Below are 21,437 nucleotides of genomic sequence, written 5' to 3'. Positions count from 1 at the left end.
TCCCTTTCTGAATTGTAGCTCTAAATTGCCTTGAACAGTCACCCTTACTACTAGCAAGTGCCTTGCTAATGCTACATTTTGCTTCTGCTATGACCCATTTCAAAATGTTCAACTAACAAGCCTATATAGTAAGACCTATTAAACTCCTCACAGTGTAAACACCTGATTATCTGCCCATCACCCACTCATTCCAGTGTTTCTTCATAACACTTTTCAAAGGTTTATTACAGGAAAACATCCAATGGCAAAAGCTCTGATGTGTAATAAGGCGTGACAAGCAGCACGCTTCCTTCTTTACACAGTCTCTGTTCAAGCAGTTCTACGCTTACATGACAAAAATTAGCAGGAGTGGCTTATTCATAGCCCCAGTATGTCTGCATCTCATTAAGACTATTTGCGATTCTATCTTTTTTTCATTTACTCATCTTTACAGCCCAAAAATACCAATAAAGATTTCACTTGCCATTAGAAATTCCACATACACAGCACCATTAATATACCATGATGTATAGTATGTTTTCATGGTCACTGGTTTTACTGAGAACATTCCTTCCACTTTCCCATAGCTTATCTTAAGATAAGAACAAATCTCAAACATGTTTCCAATTTGCCTTGCTTCCTGCAGTATTTTGACCCTCCTGTTTCTATGACACACCTGAAAGCCCTCAGTAATATTTTTTCCTTTTCTTAAGTAATCACTGCTTTGGCAGACTATGACACCTCATGAATCTGTAGTAATAATGTACATTTTCACAGAAATCCTACAGTACTCTTATTTTGCTGTTTCCAACATACAAATCTTGATAAGACAAAACTCGTAATGTGCTTCACTTGACTAACTTCTTGTTTTTCAGAAAATTTTGTGTTTCCTTGGTCAACTTTTAGTGGACTAAATCATCTGACCACAGTTGTATTTCTGGTTTTTCCTCTCTACTTTGCAATGTAAAAACATCATGGCTGCTGATCTATATTAATAACTATCACACACGCTACAGTAAACAACATATGAACCAATACCAAACAGAGAATATAAAATTTTAATCAACAGAACTTGCTATTAAGCGACAGATATTGTTCTACAGGTACAAATATTTGCAGTAATTCATATCTAGATTTGGTTCTGTCCTCATTTGATCTTAAATCGGGCTTTCTCACACTGAAGTTCAAAGTGACCACTGAAAGAGAAGGTTTTATCTTTTTTTAAGTAACTGGTCTGAATTCAACTATCATATTAATCGTTACATACTTTATTGGGCAGGTCATATACATAATTGTGTATCTCTATTTACACAGTAGGGTAAAAGGCATCTCATGCATTGCAAAACACAGTAGTTTATCATATTTCAGAATTCCTGCACAGTACAAGAAAGTACAAAGTCAGCATAGTACTACAAGAGATTATTTGTGCTAAGGCACAACTTCCAAGAAAGAATTCCTAAGAACTAAAAAAAGAAAACAGAAGTGACGGAATATTTAAACTATTTAAAGGTTCTACAGGGAAAAGAAGCTTCAAGCTGACAGACAGGTTGATTGGCTACATTGTACCCCAATACACTTTAGCAGTCAAATCAAAAGTGACTCAATAATTGAGCTATTTTTCATTTAGCTATTTTTGATCCTTTAGCAGCACATAAACATAATGCATTTTAGATATTACTGTCAGCATGAACACTTAGGAATACTGTAAAATATACTTAAGAAAATGTCTAGCCTTAGCTAATTTATGTTATGAACTTTGATGGCAATTTGAAGCTTGCTTGTTTCATTATTTTCCATCTGTTTAGTTTGCTTTTTTTACGGGGTCTTTCACAAAGCAACATAAAAAAGCAGAAGTAGCAAAAATATATTCAGAGATAGGGTAGTATAATAAATGACTTTAAATTCCATTTTAGAAAAAGAAACACAACATTTCCAGTGCTTTTGTAGTCTAGAATACTTAAAAAAAAATCAATGGGTGAAAACAACAGAATAGAGCTCCAAAGGCAGGGACTGATACATGCACTGTAGTATTACAGGCATGAGTGAGGCAAGACTATGGCAAGGTTCAGGACCTGTTGCAAATAAAAAGAACAAAAAGCCCCAAAAGGTCTCAAAAAGGACAATTCCTCTTTACTGGACTGTCCTGTATCAAAACATATGTAAGGGAGAACATAATTTTCAAAGTGCAGGAACTTAGGTGTTGCTTTTTCCTTCTTCCCCAGCCATACCATCTAAAGAAATACTGCTAGGGAAGAACAAACCAGAAACCCCAGACAGCAAGAGCAGCTACAGAAGCTGCCAAGGCAGCGAGCACAGAGCAACCAGATTTTGGCAGGACTTCCTCAACCCTGTGCTCCTCAGCTGCTTGTTCTGAATCTCTTTCCCACTGCTCCTTCCTCAATTGTACTCTGCAACAGCACCCTTGCATGGTTTTCTCCCAGCACCTAGCCTTGCCTTCTTTCCTTCAGGGTTTCATCCCAGTTGACTTACCACTTCCTAACCAAACCTAAAAAAAAAAATAAAATAAAATAAAATCATTTAACCAATTTAACATCTTCTATCAGACACTCTGTGCATTGCATCCTCCTCTCCAGTGGCCTTATCCAGTTAGACAGTAAAGTCTTTGGGGCAGAAAGACTACCTGCTACTTGTGTCTGCACATGATTAAGTACAATAGGACTCATTGCTTGTCACAAGGATAACAAGTACATTAAGTAGTGCCAAAAAGGGAAGTATAGCTACACTAATGCTGCTGGGTTTTCCATCTTACTACTAACAGATGGGCAGCGTGCAGATTTTGTGAATATTACTATTGACACAGGGAACTTCTGATCCCTAAAGACACTTTTTCCTGTTTAAAACACAAATTTCTTGTTACAAATGGGCTCATAACTGAAGTACTTACCTCCCTTAAAGCAACATAAAACTGAAATCACATGAATATTTTTCTCCTCAGGAGAAGCTGCCAGAATTTTCTGCAGCTGTGACTGCCCTGAAAATCTCCTCCCAACTTGAATTTTACAGGCTGTTCAAATATTCAGATTTGTCTTAACCCCTTGGCACCTTTAAGACTAAATAATAATCTCTTCCCATGAAATCTAAGAAATAAAATTTATGGATATTCCACATGTTCTATTTAAAGCAAGCATGACTCTCACTGGGTATCAGCGGGCCATACAGCCAACTCTTCATTTTCTGCCCTACAGTGACATTGCTCAAGACAAGTTTTTTGTCAAGACAAAAATCCAGTTGGCCCTGACATTGAACTATTAGCAGCTTTACAAAATGTATAGCATTCAATTGGCTTTCAACATTTAATATTCAGGATCTTAACATAATTCCTGTTTCTTACTGAGTGAAAAGTAGAAGCCATAACCTATAGGAAAGGTGAAGGTGCTAAGTGGAAACTAAAACAGCACATTAATGATACCTTTCCTGCTCCCAACATGATCCAGAACGTTTCATATTGCAAAGTCAAGTTTAACTTAGACTAAAGCCACATTACAGACATATATTTTCTTTGTAACCAACGCATTCAATATTTCTATCATTACCTTCTCCTTTGTTGACAATAACTCTTGCAAGTCTGTGGTCATGTCCAGGGAGGCTCTCAAACTTCTCCATGAATTGCCCAACCACAAGGCCATTAACTGTCTTGGTCCTACTCACTCTCCCAAAGGAAAAACTAGAGGGTTTTTTTGTTTGCTTGTTTTATCCAAGACATACACAAGTTATCTTAAATAAAACCAGATTTTATTGATAAATTCAGAAGCAGGAAGAAATAACACAGTAAAGTTAAATAAACACAAGTTCAGCTTAGGCTGAGAAATGTTTCTGGGGCCTGTACAGGAAAAAGTCTGTTATGACCCAGCGTTCAAAGAGCTATTCTAGCATACTCTTTCTTAAGTCATTTTCCTTGGCTTATTTTCCTCCCACTATCAAAACCTGCTAGTGCAAGGTCATAAGTTTTATTAATTCCTCATAGAATTTAGTTATTTTATGTTTTAACACAGTCTTTTCAGTGTGGCTAGTTGAGTTCTTTCAAACTAGATGCAGTAAATAAATGCATGCAAATTCAAATATATTCTTTCTATGAGGACTATCTTTAAGAAGTTTGTTAAATCTTCAATAATGTGCAAAATCTTTCATAACGCAGCACAGAAAATATCAAACTAATTTATAAAACTATGGAACACTTACAACCATCAAAATTTACACACAAGAAACACAGGGCAGGCTAGACAGTCTGTCACAACCTTTGAAACCTCTTATGAATTCACACCACACAATGCAAGAACCAGTGCAATACATACTACAACTGGTAAGCAACACTTACAAAATGGTTTGGATGTAAATTGGAATTGCAAAGGAATGCCATTTAAAAAGGAAAGGCCACTCCTCTTGCCAAATCTAGTCAGATAACCATAATGTGTCAAATAAACAAGCTTTTTAAAGAATAAAAATAAAAAATAAATTTAGCCTTTGAAGAACTGAGTAACTTTCATAAGTTATTTCTCCATTCACCTCCCCTCTCTTTGCTCCTCTCCCCCACTGCACAACTTCTCTGTCTTTCTCCCCATTCCTTCTGTACTATGAGTCTTATGTGACATTTCCAAGAAGCATCCCTCAAACCCTTAAGCCATAGATCTATGCCAATGAAATCGAGTGGTCCATTGGTACTACTTTCTTCACACAAAACCCCAATTTATCTTTTTTTCCCTCCCTTGCTTTAATGCATCTGTTGAAAGTGTCCAGGTCTGGCCTAAATCAGGTATCTTTGAAATGCCTGTTAGGTCACTCCACACAAACAGGAAAAAGGTGGAAAAAACCCACCAGTAAAGGGAATAAAGCAAATAGATTTTGGATATTATTTTTTTTTTTTTGTAATTCAATATTTTAGTCTCGCATACTATATTGGAAATCTTTTTCATGGCAGATGTTGAAATGAAACAGGTTGTTAAATTCAGAGATAATTTTTCCAAATAAACCATTTTATAAGCTAGTCAACACACAACATTCATCAGCCAGTATGCAGCATTTTCATTACATGGGTCAGTGTTAATACGATTTAGAAATGCAAAAGAGTTATTCAAGGCTTTCTGGTATAGAAAGATGTTCATTTGCTGAAGTGCCAGTTGGAATGATTTGTTGTACATCAGAAAGATAAAGTCTTCAAAAAGTTTAATTTTAATCTTTGAGAAGGTCTTTGGATTTGCTCTGAAATGTTAATGTTTGATGCCTTTTTGCTCATGTAAAGTATAGGCAGTGGAAGCCATATGCGGTTCAATAGAAAAAAAAAAGAGGTCAGTAGATCAGTTTCAGAGAGATTGATACATCATTCAGGATCATTTTTCTTTAACAAGCTTCTTTGAGCTATTTAAATAGAGTTCTAACGATCAAACCTTTAGCAAGAACGCAGATATTTTATCTATATTGTTTTTATATATACACACATCCATATATATGTGTATATACATTCATATGCTTGGTATACCCTCATTCCTTTCGAGGTCTATTCCTTTATTCTATTTGCTTCCCTTCATATCAAATGGTAGTCAAGTACACACCTTCAAGAAGGTAAACTAATTTGACTGTTTAGGTTTCAGTCAGTAAGATAAAGCTATTAAAAAATGAGGTAATAAGTGAACCTAAGATACCGGAATACTCTCACTTTTTCAAGGCTACAAGTGACATTTGCAGACAGCTTTCATCTCTGTTTCAGTTTGTTGGGGGAAAACACCCATTTCTCTCACTGCAGGTGTTAAGAATTTCAACTATTATTATAAAGTTATTATTTTAGTATCTACTTTTGAGTCCAGTCATGCCAAGTGGTACTTATCTTTTGTAATGCAAGTGAGCTGATTGAAGAAACTGAAAACAGATTCCCTTTTAAATTCCATGAAATAAGTGGAAACAGGACTATAACTATCTCAGGTTATCATATTAACATTTCATTTATTGAATCAAAATCTTGCAGGATGTATTCAAAATCCACATGATGTCTTGAGTGCTAAAGTTTTCAAGACGATCTGTACATTAGCAAATAAATAGGCAATGTAAGAATACAAGTTTGGCCACAGATGTAGCAGCTAGTAACACAAAGACTGAGGCTATTTCATCTAATAGTAAGAAGAGAAACTGGTTTGGCTTTAAAAGACTTTCAGACAACAGTAATTTGTTCATCACTGTACCAAAAGAAGAAAAAACCAAAGAGGTGGGGGTAGTTCTCTGATGTAACTGCAACCCTCTAAAGCATACAAAATTAAGCTGAGAGGTATGAGGGACCAGATGGCAATTTTCTAAAGTAACTGGAGCCTAGCAGAGTTCAAGTTACATATTATCTGCTGCAAATAAATATTACTGTCTTAAATACTTGCACTACAGTAACTACTGTACACTTCTCCATACCAAAGTAAATAGCATCAACCTCACAATAATCACCCCAAACATTCTCACCTGCCTTTCTCATAAAAAAGCTTGACTTGTCACTATCACAGCACTGAGTGTCCAAACCCCAGCTGTTGGAAGGAAGTAGGTATAACTGATGTAACAGACAAGTTCTGGTATAACAGACAAGTTCTGGTATAACAGACAAGTTCTGGTATAACAGACAACTCATAAAAAAATTGTAAAAGATGTAGTGAGCTGAGCAGTGGAGGCATACCCTCCCTACCCACCACAAAGTATACACTTCACACATCCCTGGGATGAGAGGAAAAATGCCAGGGCGTACCCTTACAACAATCTAAGGCATTTCCAAATGAAAAAAGGTTAAGTGTGGGTGTCTGCTGTTGTCAGAAGTACAGTCAGAAGTAGATCAGAGGTATTGCTGAAGGAGGCTAAGTGGCAGCAATTAGCACTATGCACAGATCAGTGGGCTTACACAAAAACCGTGCTAAAATCAGACTGTTGAGAAGTACATCAGGTCTTCCATTGTTTTACTGGAATTTCTCTCAGTACCAGTTTGGTTTGTTCTCCACCACTTTCATTTCACTGAGAAAGTATTGGTTGATTACCAATAAATGATAGTCAAAACATAAAGGAAGTTTTCTTTCCTGTTTCTGTTACCCCCTCTCTCCTCCCAAAGAGGTTAACCATATGGCAGCATAAAAGCATCAAATACCTTTTTTTTTTTTTTTTTTTTTACTTTCTTTGGGATTTATCAGGAGTGTTCAGTTGTACAGAAGGCAGTTTTAGCCAATCTGTTCTTTCTGCAATTTACATTGCTATATGGAGAAATCTTTAAGGAAATTTAAAGCTAATGTGCCTTCCATTTTCCTGTTCCTGAAACGCATCAGTGTATCCATTTTCCTTCTGTTTTTCACTGTGCCATTTTCCCCTCCATTGTATGTTATCTTCATCACATTCACTCATATTCTTTCCAAACTCCTATTGATTTGTCTTCATTGCTTCTCACCCACAAGCTTTCTTTTTGTTCAATCCCCACACTCCACTTCTCACATTCTTCCTTCCATGTAAACATTTTTCTAAAAATCAGATTTAAAATCCACAGTCTCAGCTGGGTCCAAGATATTATGCAGTTCTTCCAAGATCAAACAAATCAAATGCTCTACGAGCTGCATTTTCTCACTTTAACAGAGGTATTCCTTGTTAGACTGGATTCATTTCGACACATTACATTTTGTCCAGCACTGTGCTCTTCAAATGTAACTAAAACATCTTCAGGTTGATGACTAGCCTCAGACTTGCTAGCAGGTATTTGACATCGAAGTTCATGAAAAGTTTTGAACCACAAAATTTGCCAGACTGCATTGGCTTGAGCAGCTCACAGGCTTCTGTGGTGATTAGCAAAGCTTTCTCCTACAGAAAGTTTCACTGTACCCATACAAAGCCACAGAGCATCTTCCATCTGTGTGTTAGCTTGCAACTGTCCCAATGTCTGGCGGTTCTGGCAAACACATACATATGTCCTTAAACTTTCTGAGATTGCACTGTTTTGGTGGTTTCTTGTTCTTTCAGTCTCTCACTGTAACTTTTCTCCTCTACCACTACCAAACTGCAGGCACTTGTTCATCGCGCTCCTTCTGACCGTACAAGTTTGCTGTGGCCCCAATCCTCTTCTCACTTCACATGCATGCTAGGAATAACAAGAGGCTGCTAAAAGAATTGCCAATCTTTTTGCCCTCCCAGTAAGCAGCCTAGCACTGGTGAGGTTGCTTCAAAGACTGCCCCTACCTCGACTGTGAGCCAGAATTTAGCTGAGACACCTAAATTTTTCCCAGTTCTGCCAACCAGGTAGAAAACAACCACTGAATTATTTTCAAACACTCAGTAAGAATTCCAATTGGGATCAGCAGCAAGATCCATGTGCCTTAAATCTTAGTCACCTATTCAATGCTTATACTCTTCAAAAAGCAGCTGTTGTATACATGTTTAAATAATGCCAACAATATAGATGAGGCAACAGGTAAGTCTGAGCTACTCAAGAACAACATTTCATCTCTTTTCTGATTCCCCACCTGCCATAAAGCTGCACTTTGAAATCTCAGAAGCAAGCAATGATGCAGTTGGGAGGAGGTGAACAGTGCCACACGCCACAGAAACAGTGACGTGTAACATTTTACAGTATCTAGTAGCACAAGATAAAATAGCTGTTAAGTAACAGGCAGTCTCAGCAGACATCCAAAAACTCAGAATCACCCATGAAGACTTATGTGATTATGTTGAACAAGATCCCTGGAAAATTTTTCCACTGTAAAACCCTGGAGTCACTTCTCACACATCATGTAGCAAAACGCTCCCCTAAGCTTTCTAATACAGCCTGCCATTTTATGTATCTCAAGTGAGATGAGAACAGTTTCTCAAGGCGTGCAGCCCGATCAGCCTTGCAGCTGACAAGACTGCAGAGCCACAACGGAAAGGAACTAATTTTTCTCCATCAGTGAATATCCTCAGCCACAGGGTAGATTACAAAGTGTTAAACATAATATCACACCTAACCAGAGAGCAAGTAGATTGGAAAGAAATTAAAATGTATCCAAAACAGCTGTATCAAAACCACTGTCCAACCATTCCATCCATCAAATAACTACCTTATAAATATATCCATCTGTTTCAAAACCAAAGTAAACACATTTAAATAAATTTTGAAGTGTAAGAAGAGGAGCTTTATTTACCCACTTCCCCTGAGAAGAAGCGACCCCTTCACCAGAAATAGAACTAAAATTGTTATTGTAATCTATCAAGCATTCCTTGTTCTTCCAAAACAAAGCTGCTGTACATAAATGACATGGCTAGTCAACTACGTAGCAGCACAATATATTTTAGTAGCTTGCAGGTTTTCTTATATGCTTAGATTTTTCCACCTCACAGCATTAAATTTAATTACATAACAATGAACTTCTACCCTTATGTAACTTGTTGGCCTGAAGTTGCTGCAGCTATCTGCTGGGTACAAGGAAATTTTACAAATGGTTTTTAAAAGACAGAATGTGTCACTTAACAGTATTAGACCTTAGGAAAAAAAAAAAAAAGTCTTGAGTTTTGCCACATCAGTATAGAAAAGGAAAAAAGAGGGAGAATCTTTGAGGAAAGCTGTGCTTGTTGATGCAGCACAAACTACTGGGAACAGCTACCTCGTGTACTGTTCAGACAAACAATTCTGCATCATTTTCATTATTTTTCAAGTTTTTCAACTACAATATCTTAAACAAGAACAAACATTGTTTTCCTGAAGACTCTACAATTAAGTTTCAGATTTAACTCACTTTTTTCTTTTTTAAACTCTACATGAAAAAGAGAAGAAAATGGAAAAAAGCCTCTTATGTTTTCAACATCATTTAAAAGTAAGCACAAGGTTTTACTCTCCTTGACCGACTTTTCATAGTATTAGAAATATTGAAAGACAGAAATGAGGACCTTACATTTAAGTCACATTTACATATGTATATGTAAATGTACATTAGTGGAAAATCAAAAACTTATACAGGAATCAGAATGTAGCAAGTGACTTTGTTTTTCAGATCCAGTCAAAATAATCCTGTATCTCACATAGATTATCATATCATAGTCAGCACAAACCAGAAGAGCAAATCCAGTAATCGATACAGTGAAGTTTCCAGCAACACAATAAACCATTAATTTGAAACAACACTGACCTCTAACCACTTAGCAACCGTTATCTCAGAGATGCTTGATTTGACTTTGTGCTGCTATCCAACTGAAAAAAAACTTACTGTGCTTTTAAGCTGTGAATCTTAAGAGTTACTTCCATACTGACTGCTTAATGTAATAAAATTAGTTAGAATTGCTCCGATCTCCAACTAGGAAAAAAATCCTGAAATACTGTCAGTAAACAAAAATCTGTTCTACACCATTACATGCATTTATGCAGAAAGATAACAATGCCGTCTTGATGCTTACCCAATCATTGTGTTTTCTTTAATCTGGCCCTCTGTGCCATTTACCATTGGCTCTTGATTTCTGTTTTCCTTCTCTGAAGCATCACTTGAGAGGCCCAATAAAGCTCGTACTCGTTTTGACTTCACATCCAATATCGTGTCCGTGTAGCCTACTTCTTGTAGATACCTGTAGGAACAGAACTCATGCTAATCTTCCATGCACATCTCGCTTATTCAAAAGAGTAAATGAAAACGTCTCCCTAAATTCATCATCTTCAATCCCTTAGCTTAGCAACGTATGGTGCTGTGCTAATGAAACATGCTTATAAATGATCCTGTACCAGCTGCAGAGGGATCGCCTCTTGCAGTACCAGCCTCTACAGTCACTGAAAAAAAAAAATAAATAAATTAAAAAAAATCAAAGAGCCTAGCAGTCAGAGGTTATACAATACGTTATTCATTCATTTACTAAAATGGATGGAAAAGCACTTTCAGTTAAAATATTTACAACTGGCTTATAAAAATCACCACAGTTGCATGTACAACATGGCCATTTTATTCTTCAACACATGGAAACTATACGTGAAGCCTTACAAGAAGTATCAGATATGTTCCTTATGCAAGCATTATTAGAAGCATAGAAAACAGCAGGAATAAAAACAAATTCTGTAGCTGTAGTTACTAGTAAGAGTTGTTATTTATAACGCACTAGGTTTGATAAAATCTTTGTTTTGCTTCTTCCTTATGGATCTGCAAAATATTAATTTGTCTTGCATATAAGGGCTGGGCAGCAAGAATCCTGGACTAGCTCATATGAAAACCTCAGGGTCTTAAGTTGACTCTTTCATCAATATGCCATATTGCCTTTAGGGGAAACAGGGAGGAAATAATCATTTTTTTTTAAAAAAAGTAAAAACTGGTCTCTGTCCTTTCCTCTAGAATATGGAGTTAATAGTACTGTCTTCTCAGGAACACTGGACTGATTAAATGGCCAATATTCTAGAGGACTCTAAAGAGGGGAAATTCTATTTCACAGTAACAGCTGTTACAAATCAAGGACATGCACTTTTCCTGCATGAACATTCTCCTCCCAATTATTTAACAATATCCTCCACATAACCACATTAGAAGATAAATTCTTGGCTCTATAAAAATCACCCAAATCACCTATGCAAAACAGAGTCCGTCAGTAATACACACTCTGTATTCGGCACTGTGTCACTTATTTATGAATTGCACTGAGAAGAAGTGACTTGTCTTCAAAATCACTGATCTAAGTCAAGACCACTTTATTTACATTTATTCAACATATGTGCAAAGATTTGAGCCTGCAAAAGAAAAGCATGTACAAGCCATCCAACAGACAAATTTAACTTTTGTATAATTCCTGCAAAAATCCGGAAAAGCTCCAGACTCTCCTTACTGTCTCCCTCCCCTCTCATTCAATCCTCTGTAACACACCAAAAAAAATTAGAAAGCAAAAGTTTTGCTAGCTGATTAGAAGACCTTAGAATCTAACTATCGGCATAGGGGATGAGGCAAATGCATGAAAAAACAGATAGAGATGCTCTGATGAGAGGTATTTAGAAGACCTCTTCAATTTAAAACAAGGTTTATAACCAAGGCAAAAAAACCTCCACAAAAATGTGACCAAATATCTTGGAAATTAATTAATTCATTATGACCACAATTCAAACACTAATTTAAGTTAACAGACATTTGCTTCATTGAGACGAACTGAGAATTAGAAAACTTCTAGTCTAACTTTCTGGATATTAGTCTTTTCTGCACCTTGAGCAGGTGAAAACAAAACTTATCCCTCTCCAACACCAGTTATTTTTATTTTTCATAGCTTTTAACACAATGACTTTTATGTGTTGGGTTTTAATTGCAAAAAGAATTGCAGAGTGTCACAACCCACTGGTCTCCCAAGCAGACTGTTTTATTACACTCAGTGAAAGAAAAGGAGATTAGGTGTTCGCGATTTGACAAGGCTTCTCATCTGAAGTTCTGAAATATTAAATTTTTCAAAAACCTAGGGAAAGCAGGGCAGAAGCTGAATGGATGTCATCACACGCGCTAACTTTTCTTGAAGGAAAAACTAACAGAAAAAAAATCAAATACCACCATCATCACATTTCATTACCAGATTCTTTCCCTTGCATTCATTATTTGAGTCCTTTTTTCAACACTTACTGTCTTAGCAGCTGCCGTCCTTGTTTCCATATTAGCTGACTGTTCTGTTGTGGCTGAATCTCTGTCTCATTCCCTTCATCTGGAAAAGATTATTTAATTATGAACATTCCTTTTCCTTGTCCTACTTTTTAAAAAGATGCCCATCCGCTTGAAAAGACAAATGTGATTTGTCTTAAAATGATTAGGAAAGGTTTAATAACAACATAAAAGATTCAAATTATCAAATAATCAATCAAGATAGAAAAAAATGCACATAGCACATAATTGTGGTACTATGTGCACATAAAGATTGTCAGGTACATCCTACTGTATAAAAGCAAGTTCCACTAGTCATCAGTGCCTTCCCTTCTGTCTCACATACAAAAAAGCTCCATCTTACTCCTTTTTCTTTAAGGGCAAATAATCACATACACAATCTGGAGTTCCATTTTTGCATTAACCTTCCAATATGATTGCTGCTCATAATTTAAGTTTGAGTACAATCATCTTTAACTGCTAACAATATCAAATGCAACTGCATCATGTAATCTATTTACCACTTACTGTCCAACCAATTTCCTTAACACTTGACCGTTCAACATAAAATCAACAGATGTACTCACATCAACTTTAAATTCATCCATATTTGTATTAATTTTGTGGAAGAAAAAAAAATAACAACAGGGTTTGTTTATTTTTTAACCTGAAGAGCTCTTGAAAAATTTTCACCATGTTTTCCACAACCATAACTTTGTATCTAAACAGTACTATTCCAGGAAAATCCACAAAAAAAATATGTGGCTGTTCTGGTGAGAAAGCTATCTCAGTGCTGGCAACCAACAGCTACACATTTATTCCATACCTAGCTTCATACTACATGATGGTGGGGGTTTTTTCCCCTCCTCCACGAGATACATAAGCATATGCTTCCCAAGATAAAAGATCATGGTTTATTATCTATGAAAGCCTCTACAAAACTTGAAACCCTTGTGGGTCCAAACACTGCAGGATGAACAATCTTCTTGTGTAAACAAAAATTAAGAACCAGAAAAAACCAGTGGTATAATCCTATGAGTAATTTGATATGTGATGTGAGAAAGCTATTGTCCTAACTGGGAAGTCATTTACTTTTAAACTGAATTAACACCACACACAAAAAACCCCACCACCCACCCAAAGAAGCTATCACAGACTAATCAGAATTCACATGCAAGGAGAGCCATATGAATTTTATCCATCTCAAATTCACAAATCCATTTAATAGCAACCATAGGAAATAATCAACTGCACAATGATTTTCTGATGACAACTGAACACAGCTGGACCCAATGCACAACTACCAAAGCACAGTCCATAAGAATTAAAATATGACTGAAATAAATCTGCCTGAAAATTCCTTTCAAAAGCAAAACCCCTTCTTCCAAAGGCACTATTATTAAGTATATCTACAGGCAAGAATTCTCTTTTGCTTACTCTCCTCAAAACTGATGACTCCTAGTGGTAACAGCAGTTTAGAGATGAGAATGAAGGGACTTGCATTATGAGCAAATAATACCAGAAGATATCACAAGCAGTTAAAAAAAAAAGGGGGGGGGGGGGGGGGGCGGGAAACGACATCCTTTTATCAGGAGATTGAACTCTTTCTTCGAAACTGTATTACTGACTCCCCAAGAGATCATAAAGAAAACAAACAACAAGGACCCATTTGGAAGAACTATATGAAACACTTCCCTGTTTTTTCCTGACTGGCCAGGAAAAACAAGGGCAGGGGAGGGGCAGGGAGCAAGCACAGGAGGGAGACACAGGCATACAAGTATCTATCAAAGACAACTCCAAAGAAGCATGATAACAATGCTTCTAAGCAGTCCACATTTGATACAGAACAAAAGTGTACATTTCTGACAGCTACATATATAGAATGCAACGGGATAAATCAGGATAACGGAGTTTTAACAAAGGTAATTCCACTAATGTTCACTTTGCAGAAGTAATGCACTGGCTACAGCTCTGCTGGGCAAGCCAGGCCTTGCACATTCCTTAGCTGGAAACTGGAGCAACATGCTATAGCTGCATCCTGAGAAATTACAAAACCCAAGGATGTCTAAGGTCCTCACTCTCAAACTCTCACTTATGTCTAATATGCACTTTCATTATTTTTCTCTTGGAACACCATTGAGGTAACTGAACCAAAAATTATGTACTATACATTTCATGTCCTTTGCCATTAACTCTTTATTCAGAAGAATTATTCAAAGATAAAAGGATTCTGTAGCTATAAATCTAGTATCTCCCTGTTCTAAAATATCCATACACATTACTAAGGAAGAGAAAATTATTCTCCCCAGAAGCAGTTTGTTAGTTTGGGGCTTTTTAGATCTAAGCTCGTTTGATTTACTAATAGACTCTTTCAGAGCACTAGTATATATTTTAATTTTACAAGAGTCAAACACAATCTTTATTAATCACCTCTATTCCCACTGCTTCCATTAAGTGGCTTATTTTATCAATAGTATCATTTCAGCACTTGCACGAACCACAGTTAAGCTTTTATGCCGGTAATGAACTCATTCTTAATAAATTCTTACCAGAATCATAGTTTGGTGGCTTCATATCTCCCTGATTCAACTCTGTGCCATATTTTAATTTGTGATATTTAGCCCTGAAAGAAAAAAAAAAAAGAAAGAAAGAAAAGAAACTATTAGCACATTTAAAGGGTATCTTTAAACAGATAAATGTCACCTGTCTTCACTTGAAAAGCCACTCCTTCCTTCTAGGCTAGGAACAAAACAAAACAAATAATTTCAGCAGGACTACAGATATGTAATTTTGCTTAACTATTTTTTCCAAGGTTGACATGTAATTGCAAAGTGAATACTGATGAAACACAGGGATCAGTAGACTGAAGATTTTACAAAATGTCCTTGCTACAGAGAAGGTTTCTTCCCTGTAGACATGGGCTTCTCTCTGCTTCCCTCCCCATCTCCCCCCCCCTCCCCTTCTTTTTTAGCCATCACTATGAAACATTTTTATTATCCATGTCAGTTCAGTGCCATCTACTTTGTATTTCATATTGTCGCCTCAATTAAGCAAACTTTAGTTTTATTCTTTGAAATGCTGTGCTTTCCAACAGCAGCAGGCCCTTGGTTAGAACTATTCTAAGTGAGATTTAGTACTGACAGCAGCCTGTCTACACCAGTTTCTCTTAAAGCTGCTAGATCTGACACTTGACCAAGTTTGAAAATGGAGACTTCTCTTCCAAAAATAATTAGCCTACAGAAGGCCTACTGTAATAAACCCCACAAAGCACGCTATACAATGACAATAAGAGTAGGTAGAAGAGGAAAACACTTTTTAATTTTAAAAGTTTCATCCTACAGACTCAACGTCTATAGATTTTAAACACACTAAATAATGCCACAGTAGTACAGCATAACAAATGCACGTATAAGTTATTAAAGATTCATTAGAGTAATCTTATAAAACAGTAGCAGAGAAAGTAAAACAAAGAGAGCCTTAGCCAGTTTCACAGTCTTTCCCCCCTTCTCGCACTCACTGTAACTTTTGTGTCTATGATTGGTTTCTGCCAAACATGAAAATTTAGACAACTCAAAAACCCCCCGATTCCCTATAAAGTTTTGTAGACACTCATAACTGGGTAGAAAAGCAGCACTCATACTAGTTCCTACCCTGAACAAAAGGCATGGAAGAATTCAGGCAACACTAGTGTATTGGGTTTGCATGGCAAGGTTTTGGTAGCAAGGGGGCTACAGGGGTGGCTTCTGTGAGAAGCTGCTGGAAGCTTCCACTATGTCCGACAGAGCCAATGTCAGCCAGCTCTGAGACGGACCTGCCGCTGGCAAAGGCTGAGCCCATCAGGCAACAGTGGTAGCACCTCTGGGATAAGTTTTAAGAATGGGGGAAAAAAAATAACAAACTACGCAATTGCAGCGGGAGACAGGAGTGAGAACATGTCAGAGAAACAGCCCTGAAGACCCCAAGGTCAGTGAAGGAGGGGAAGGAGATGCTCCAGGCGCCGGAGCAGAGATTCCCCTGCAGCCCGTGGGGAAGACCATGGTGAGGCAGGCTGTCCCCCTGCAGCCCATGGAGGTCCACGGTGGAGCAGATGGATGCCCAAAGGAGGCTGTGACCCCGTGGGAAGCCCATGCTGGAGCAGGCTCCTGGCAGGACCTGCGGACCCATGGAGAGAGCAGCCCATGCTGGAGCAGGTTTGCTGGCAGGACTTGTGACCCCACAGGGGACCCACGCTGGAGCAGCGTGTTCCTGAAGGACTGCACCCTGTGGAAGGGACCCACGCTGGAGCAGTTAGCAAAGAACTGCAGCCTGTGGGAAGGACTCACATTGGAGAAGTTCATGGAGGACTGTCTCCCGTGGGAGGGACCCCACGCTAGAGCAGGGGAGGAGTGTGAGAAGTCCTGCCCCTGAAGAGGAAGGAGCGGAAGAGACAACATGTGATGAACTGACCGTAACCCCCATTCCCCATCCCCCTGAGCTGCTGTGGGGGAGGAGGTAGAGAAAATCAGAAGTAAAGTTAAGCCTGAGAAGAAAGGAAGGGTGGGGGGAAGGTGTTTTAAGATTTGGTTTTATTTCTCATTACCCTACTCTGATTTGATTGGTAATAAATTAAAATAATTTCCCCAAGTCGAGTCTGTTTTGCCTGTGACAGTAACTGGTGAATGATCTCTCCCTGTCTTTATCTCAACCCACCAGCCTTTCATTATATATTCCCTCCCTTGTCTAGCTGAGGAGGGCAGTGATAGAGTGGCTTTGGTGGGCACCTGGTGTCCAGCCAGGGTCAACCTACCACAGCTGGGCATGCAGCCTGATGGTAGTGGGACAACCGACGAGCACACGCACATATGTGGCTCCAATGCAAATGTACGGAGCTAGCTGTAGGGCAGCAGGATACAGGCTACAAAAGACAAAAAGAAAAAAAAACCCTCACATACACCAACATGAAAATCAGCTTCATTAGTTCCACTACTCACAGGGGAACACTGCCACTCAAAATTTGTTGTTAAAAAATTAATGGGTGTGACACTTCATAATTGTACGAGGCAGGTCTCACTCAGCTCAAATGACCGTATCAAGAATGACTGTAGATAATTTTTTCAAGTTACCTGCGCCTCTTGATTGCTTCTCAGACATCTTCATTACATTACTGTTTTCTTTTGCCTTTTCCTATTTCATCAAGAAAACATACTACTTCTAACCAAATGATGCTGAGGGAAGCAATGCTTGCTAGTTCTTATGCTTCAGTATCGACAGTATTGGTTTCCTACTAATCCAGCTGCATTTTAATTATAATAAACATTTAATTCTGCATGAGAAGGGTAAGTGCAGAGTAAAGAAATGCCTCTTAGGCATAGCAACAAAGACAGATGAAGGAACTTCCTTCCTTCCTCCTCAAGAGCTAGAGCACTATGACTAACTCAGCTGAGAAGCAACCAGCAACAAAAGGAGAAAGGATGCACTTGAAATGTATTAACAACAATAAACATTTTGGTAGGTACAGAAAAGAATAACCAAGAAGAGAACAAAATTAAAGCTGAATGCTCAATCAAAATATTCATTTTTCCTTTTCCAACTATCTGTTTCCTACATCTCACCAGCAGAGAGATGTTACCCTGGTAAAACAACTGCATTTCATTATTGTTAAATACTGATGCTATGTATACTTTTTCCCCCACATCACTAATAAAAAGTAACTACTAACCAAGAACTAAGAAATCCTCTACTCTGTCAGTCATCTACCTCACCAACTTTTAACACTACACTTTGTCAAAAACTTCAAGTTTTCATGCAGTCATCAATTCAAGCGTTCTTAACGTTTAATCCATTTTTATTTGAAGTGAGCAAATATTCATAATTTACTTTAGTCTGGATTAGTGACCTATACTGCACTCTACTCAACTCCTGCAAACATTTCAGAAAGCAGTTAGTTTTGTGGCATGAGGCATTTGCTTTTAGCTCATGCGTCTTATATAAGGTTCCATTATCCTCTATGCATTCACTGATTTTCTTATTAAAGTTTTGTTAATAATTTTCACCCTATGAACCACAGTAAAATGTTTGCTAGGTTAACTGAAAGGATCATTCCTTGCACCTTTCCTATTCCTCAAATCTCTCACCTACTCTCCAAAATCCATTTTTCAATAACTCAGTCTGCATTTTTTTTAAACTTCTTTGTATATTTATTCCAATCTGTTAAATCTGTGTATGCTCATTTTTTAAATTTCTTTTCCTCTTAAATCAAAAATAATAGCCTTCTATCTTCTTACTGAAGTTTCCCCCCCTCATTAAAGTTATTATAAAATCAGTTCAGCAAAGTGAGGTTATTCATTCTATCCACATTCTAAACTATTAGTCTGGTTCCTCCTCATAATGCAACAGTTTTTAAAGCCTTTGTTATTCTTCTTTAGTTCAAGACGATAACCTAGATTACATGGTCTTGTACACCACTGGCCCTTAAATTTATTTTAAGGCCAAACTGGACTAAGTTTTCATCTTTCAGAAGATTTAACTTTGTATATCACAGGCAGAGACCAGTGAAAATACAAATATGGTAGAAGAATCATGTCCTAACAAAGACAGGCAACTGAAGAGCTGACAATCCCAAACAGCAATCCTTATTTTTAATATTGCTGGTGAAGTTAAAAACAAAAAGCCATAGACCTTTGCCTGCACAAAATGACAAAAACCCCAATGCCAAAGTCAAACTGAAATTAAATAGAATTAATTAGTATAAATTCAGGTATCTGAGCAAGACACGAGTTAGATGTGAAACAGAAACATGAATATCAAGTCAGAGTACTTGACCTGGTGAACTCACCTTCGGCTATGGTCAGCTTCTAAAGTTCAGAGGAATATTTAAAAAAAAATAATAAAAAAAAATCAAGACCTAACAGTCCATCAGGGAAATATCTTCTACTCTTCTTCAGGCAGCAAGTATGAGATTTATTATTAGAAACTTTCTTATGGTACAGCTGAAAATGTCACAGGTATGAAAGACAAACAATCACCTTCTTTCCAGAGCACACTAAGGAAAGGGCTGAACACAACGACTCAGACTCCAAGACTAGAAGGGAGAGTCTTGACCATTCAGTTACACACATTGCAACCAAAGGCTATGAAACTTCTCACAAAAGAAACTAATTCCTTTCTATACAAATTCTGAATATAGCTTATTCCATTAGCATTTTTATATTTAATCTATTTCTACAATAACAGAACATCTCCTGCCCACCTGTAATGCTTAATTTTTCCGCTTTTTCAGAAATCACATAGTCCACTTGTTAACAGCTTTAGACTGGCCCTCTGCAGTTCACACAATTCCAGTTCACACAACACAGCAGCGAGATACTATTATCACAAAAAAGAGCAAATGTATTTTTTCTGTAAGTAAGTATAAAGAAAAAAGTTTCTCCAACCTTTGTATCCTGTGGTGAAAAACAAGGACAGTGGTTTTGGGGCAGGGGAAGAAGGAGGGAAACAAATGACAAAGATGAGCCTTTATTATCTGAAACTTGTTCAACTTGGATGATTTACCTTCGATTTCTGAAAATTACATCTGAATTATTAACAGTATGCAGAGACTGAAAAATTACTTGAAAATAACTAGCTGAAGGATACAACTTTATAGAACGTGTTTTCCATCTGAAAACTAGCCTCCAAGTTGTTTGGAAGAAAGCCATTTTGAGGCTGTGAAACTATGTTAACAGGTAGATGCCCTTACTCAGGTAAGTATGAGTATTACCACCACTCTGGCTTTTGCACTTCACCACAAAATTCTCCTTTTTTCATTAGCAGTATTTTCTTTAAACTATGTGTCTTCTATGCAAACAGAGCTTGGAGACATTCAACATAGCTGCCACAACACTTCAAGACCTGCTCAGGAAAACGCTAAAAACTTTCATCCTTCTAAATTTCCTAAGACTCAGACCAGTGAAACTTTTCTGAATACTTCACACAGAAACAAGTTTGATCCTGATCAAAAAAGGCCACTATTTCTTGGAAATATCTGCTGCCAGACCTGAAGCATCTGATCCAGCTGTGCTGAGAGAGCCTGCCAAAACATCCGTAGAAGATCTGGGAGCCGCCGCCAAACCAAGAGACGTAAACAAGAACGACTGCCAGGAACAGCACGGCGAGATATTCTACCCAGGGAGAAGGCGCCAGCCTTACGCTGATCAGACACACCAGTGCAGAAAACAACATAAAATTAAATCAAGTGTTTCTAGAGACATGGCTCAGGAGTCCAGTTCTTTGGTTGAAATACATTAAGACAGGAAATGAGCTAGACTAGATGAAATAGCACATGTACTTGAAAGAAACAGTACTACATTTCAGCTAGCTCCCAAAAATCCAGAGGAAACAATGCAATTTACTGGTGGTGGAGCAAGTATTGATAAAGTAATAAAAAGTAACCCTCAACTGTGAACAGCCTCACACTGCAATCTACTGGATGTTGGCAAAACTACATCAAAATTGCTGTTGAACAAATGATAGTGCTTAACTATTAACCACTTCCTTCAAAGCTCTTTGCTATTTAGTGTATTAAAGACTCTTTAGCAGAAATAAGTGGGCTTCCTATACATCCAAAAAAAGGTTAATCTTACAATTACTAACATAAAGACCAAACATTAAACTCAATGTCAGAAAAAGATGATAATCTGTAAGTAAAACTCATTTTCTACCTTACCCACAGTGAAACTACCTAAGTGTCATGAAATAGAGAACAATGACAATGCTTCCAAAGTTGTTTATAGTAAACGTTGAAAATATTTGGTTAACAAAAGAAATGCTGAACACCCACTATACAGAACAGCAGCTCATAAGCGCATATAACTGAAAAAACCAATGTCACTCACTTCTTCCTCATGGTTTCCTGAGGGCACTCTGGAC

At 37.5% G+C, this 21,437-nt stretch overlaps 1 protein-coding gene across 5 annotated transcripts in view; it reads right to left on the bottom strand.

Moving 5' to 3' along the window:
* The window catches only part of STRN (striatin), a 64,365-nt gene that overhangs the window by 26,875 nt on the left and 16,053 nt on the right, over positions 1-21,437 (bottom strand). For all 5 annotated transcript variants that reach the window (XM_049830759.1, XM_049830757.1, XM_049830756.1 and 2 more), the window contains exons 3-5: positions 15,101-15,174; positions 12,537-12,615; positions 10,363-10,527 (exon numbers count right to left, since the gene is read on the bottom strand). In XM_049830759.1, coding sequence (XP_049686716.1) covers positions 10,363-10,527; positions 12,537-12,615; positions 15,101-15,174 — 318 coding nt within the window. The remainder of the gene's footprint in view (positions 1-10,362; positions 10,528-12,536; positions 12,616-15,100; positions 15,175-21,437) is intronic.

The sequence above is a fragment of the Accipiter gentilis genome, chromosome 28 (genome assembly GCF_929443795.1).
Source record: "Accipiter gentilis chromosome 28, bAccGen1.1, whole genome shotgun sequence".
NCBI lineage: Eukaryota > Metazoa > Chordata > Aves > Accipitriformes > Accipitridae > Astur > Astur gentilis.
This window is presented reverse-complemented; position numbering and strand designations above follow the sequence as displayed.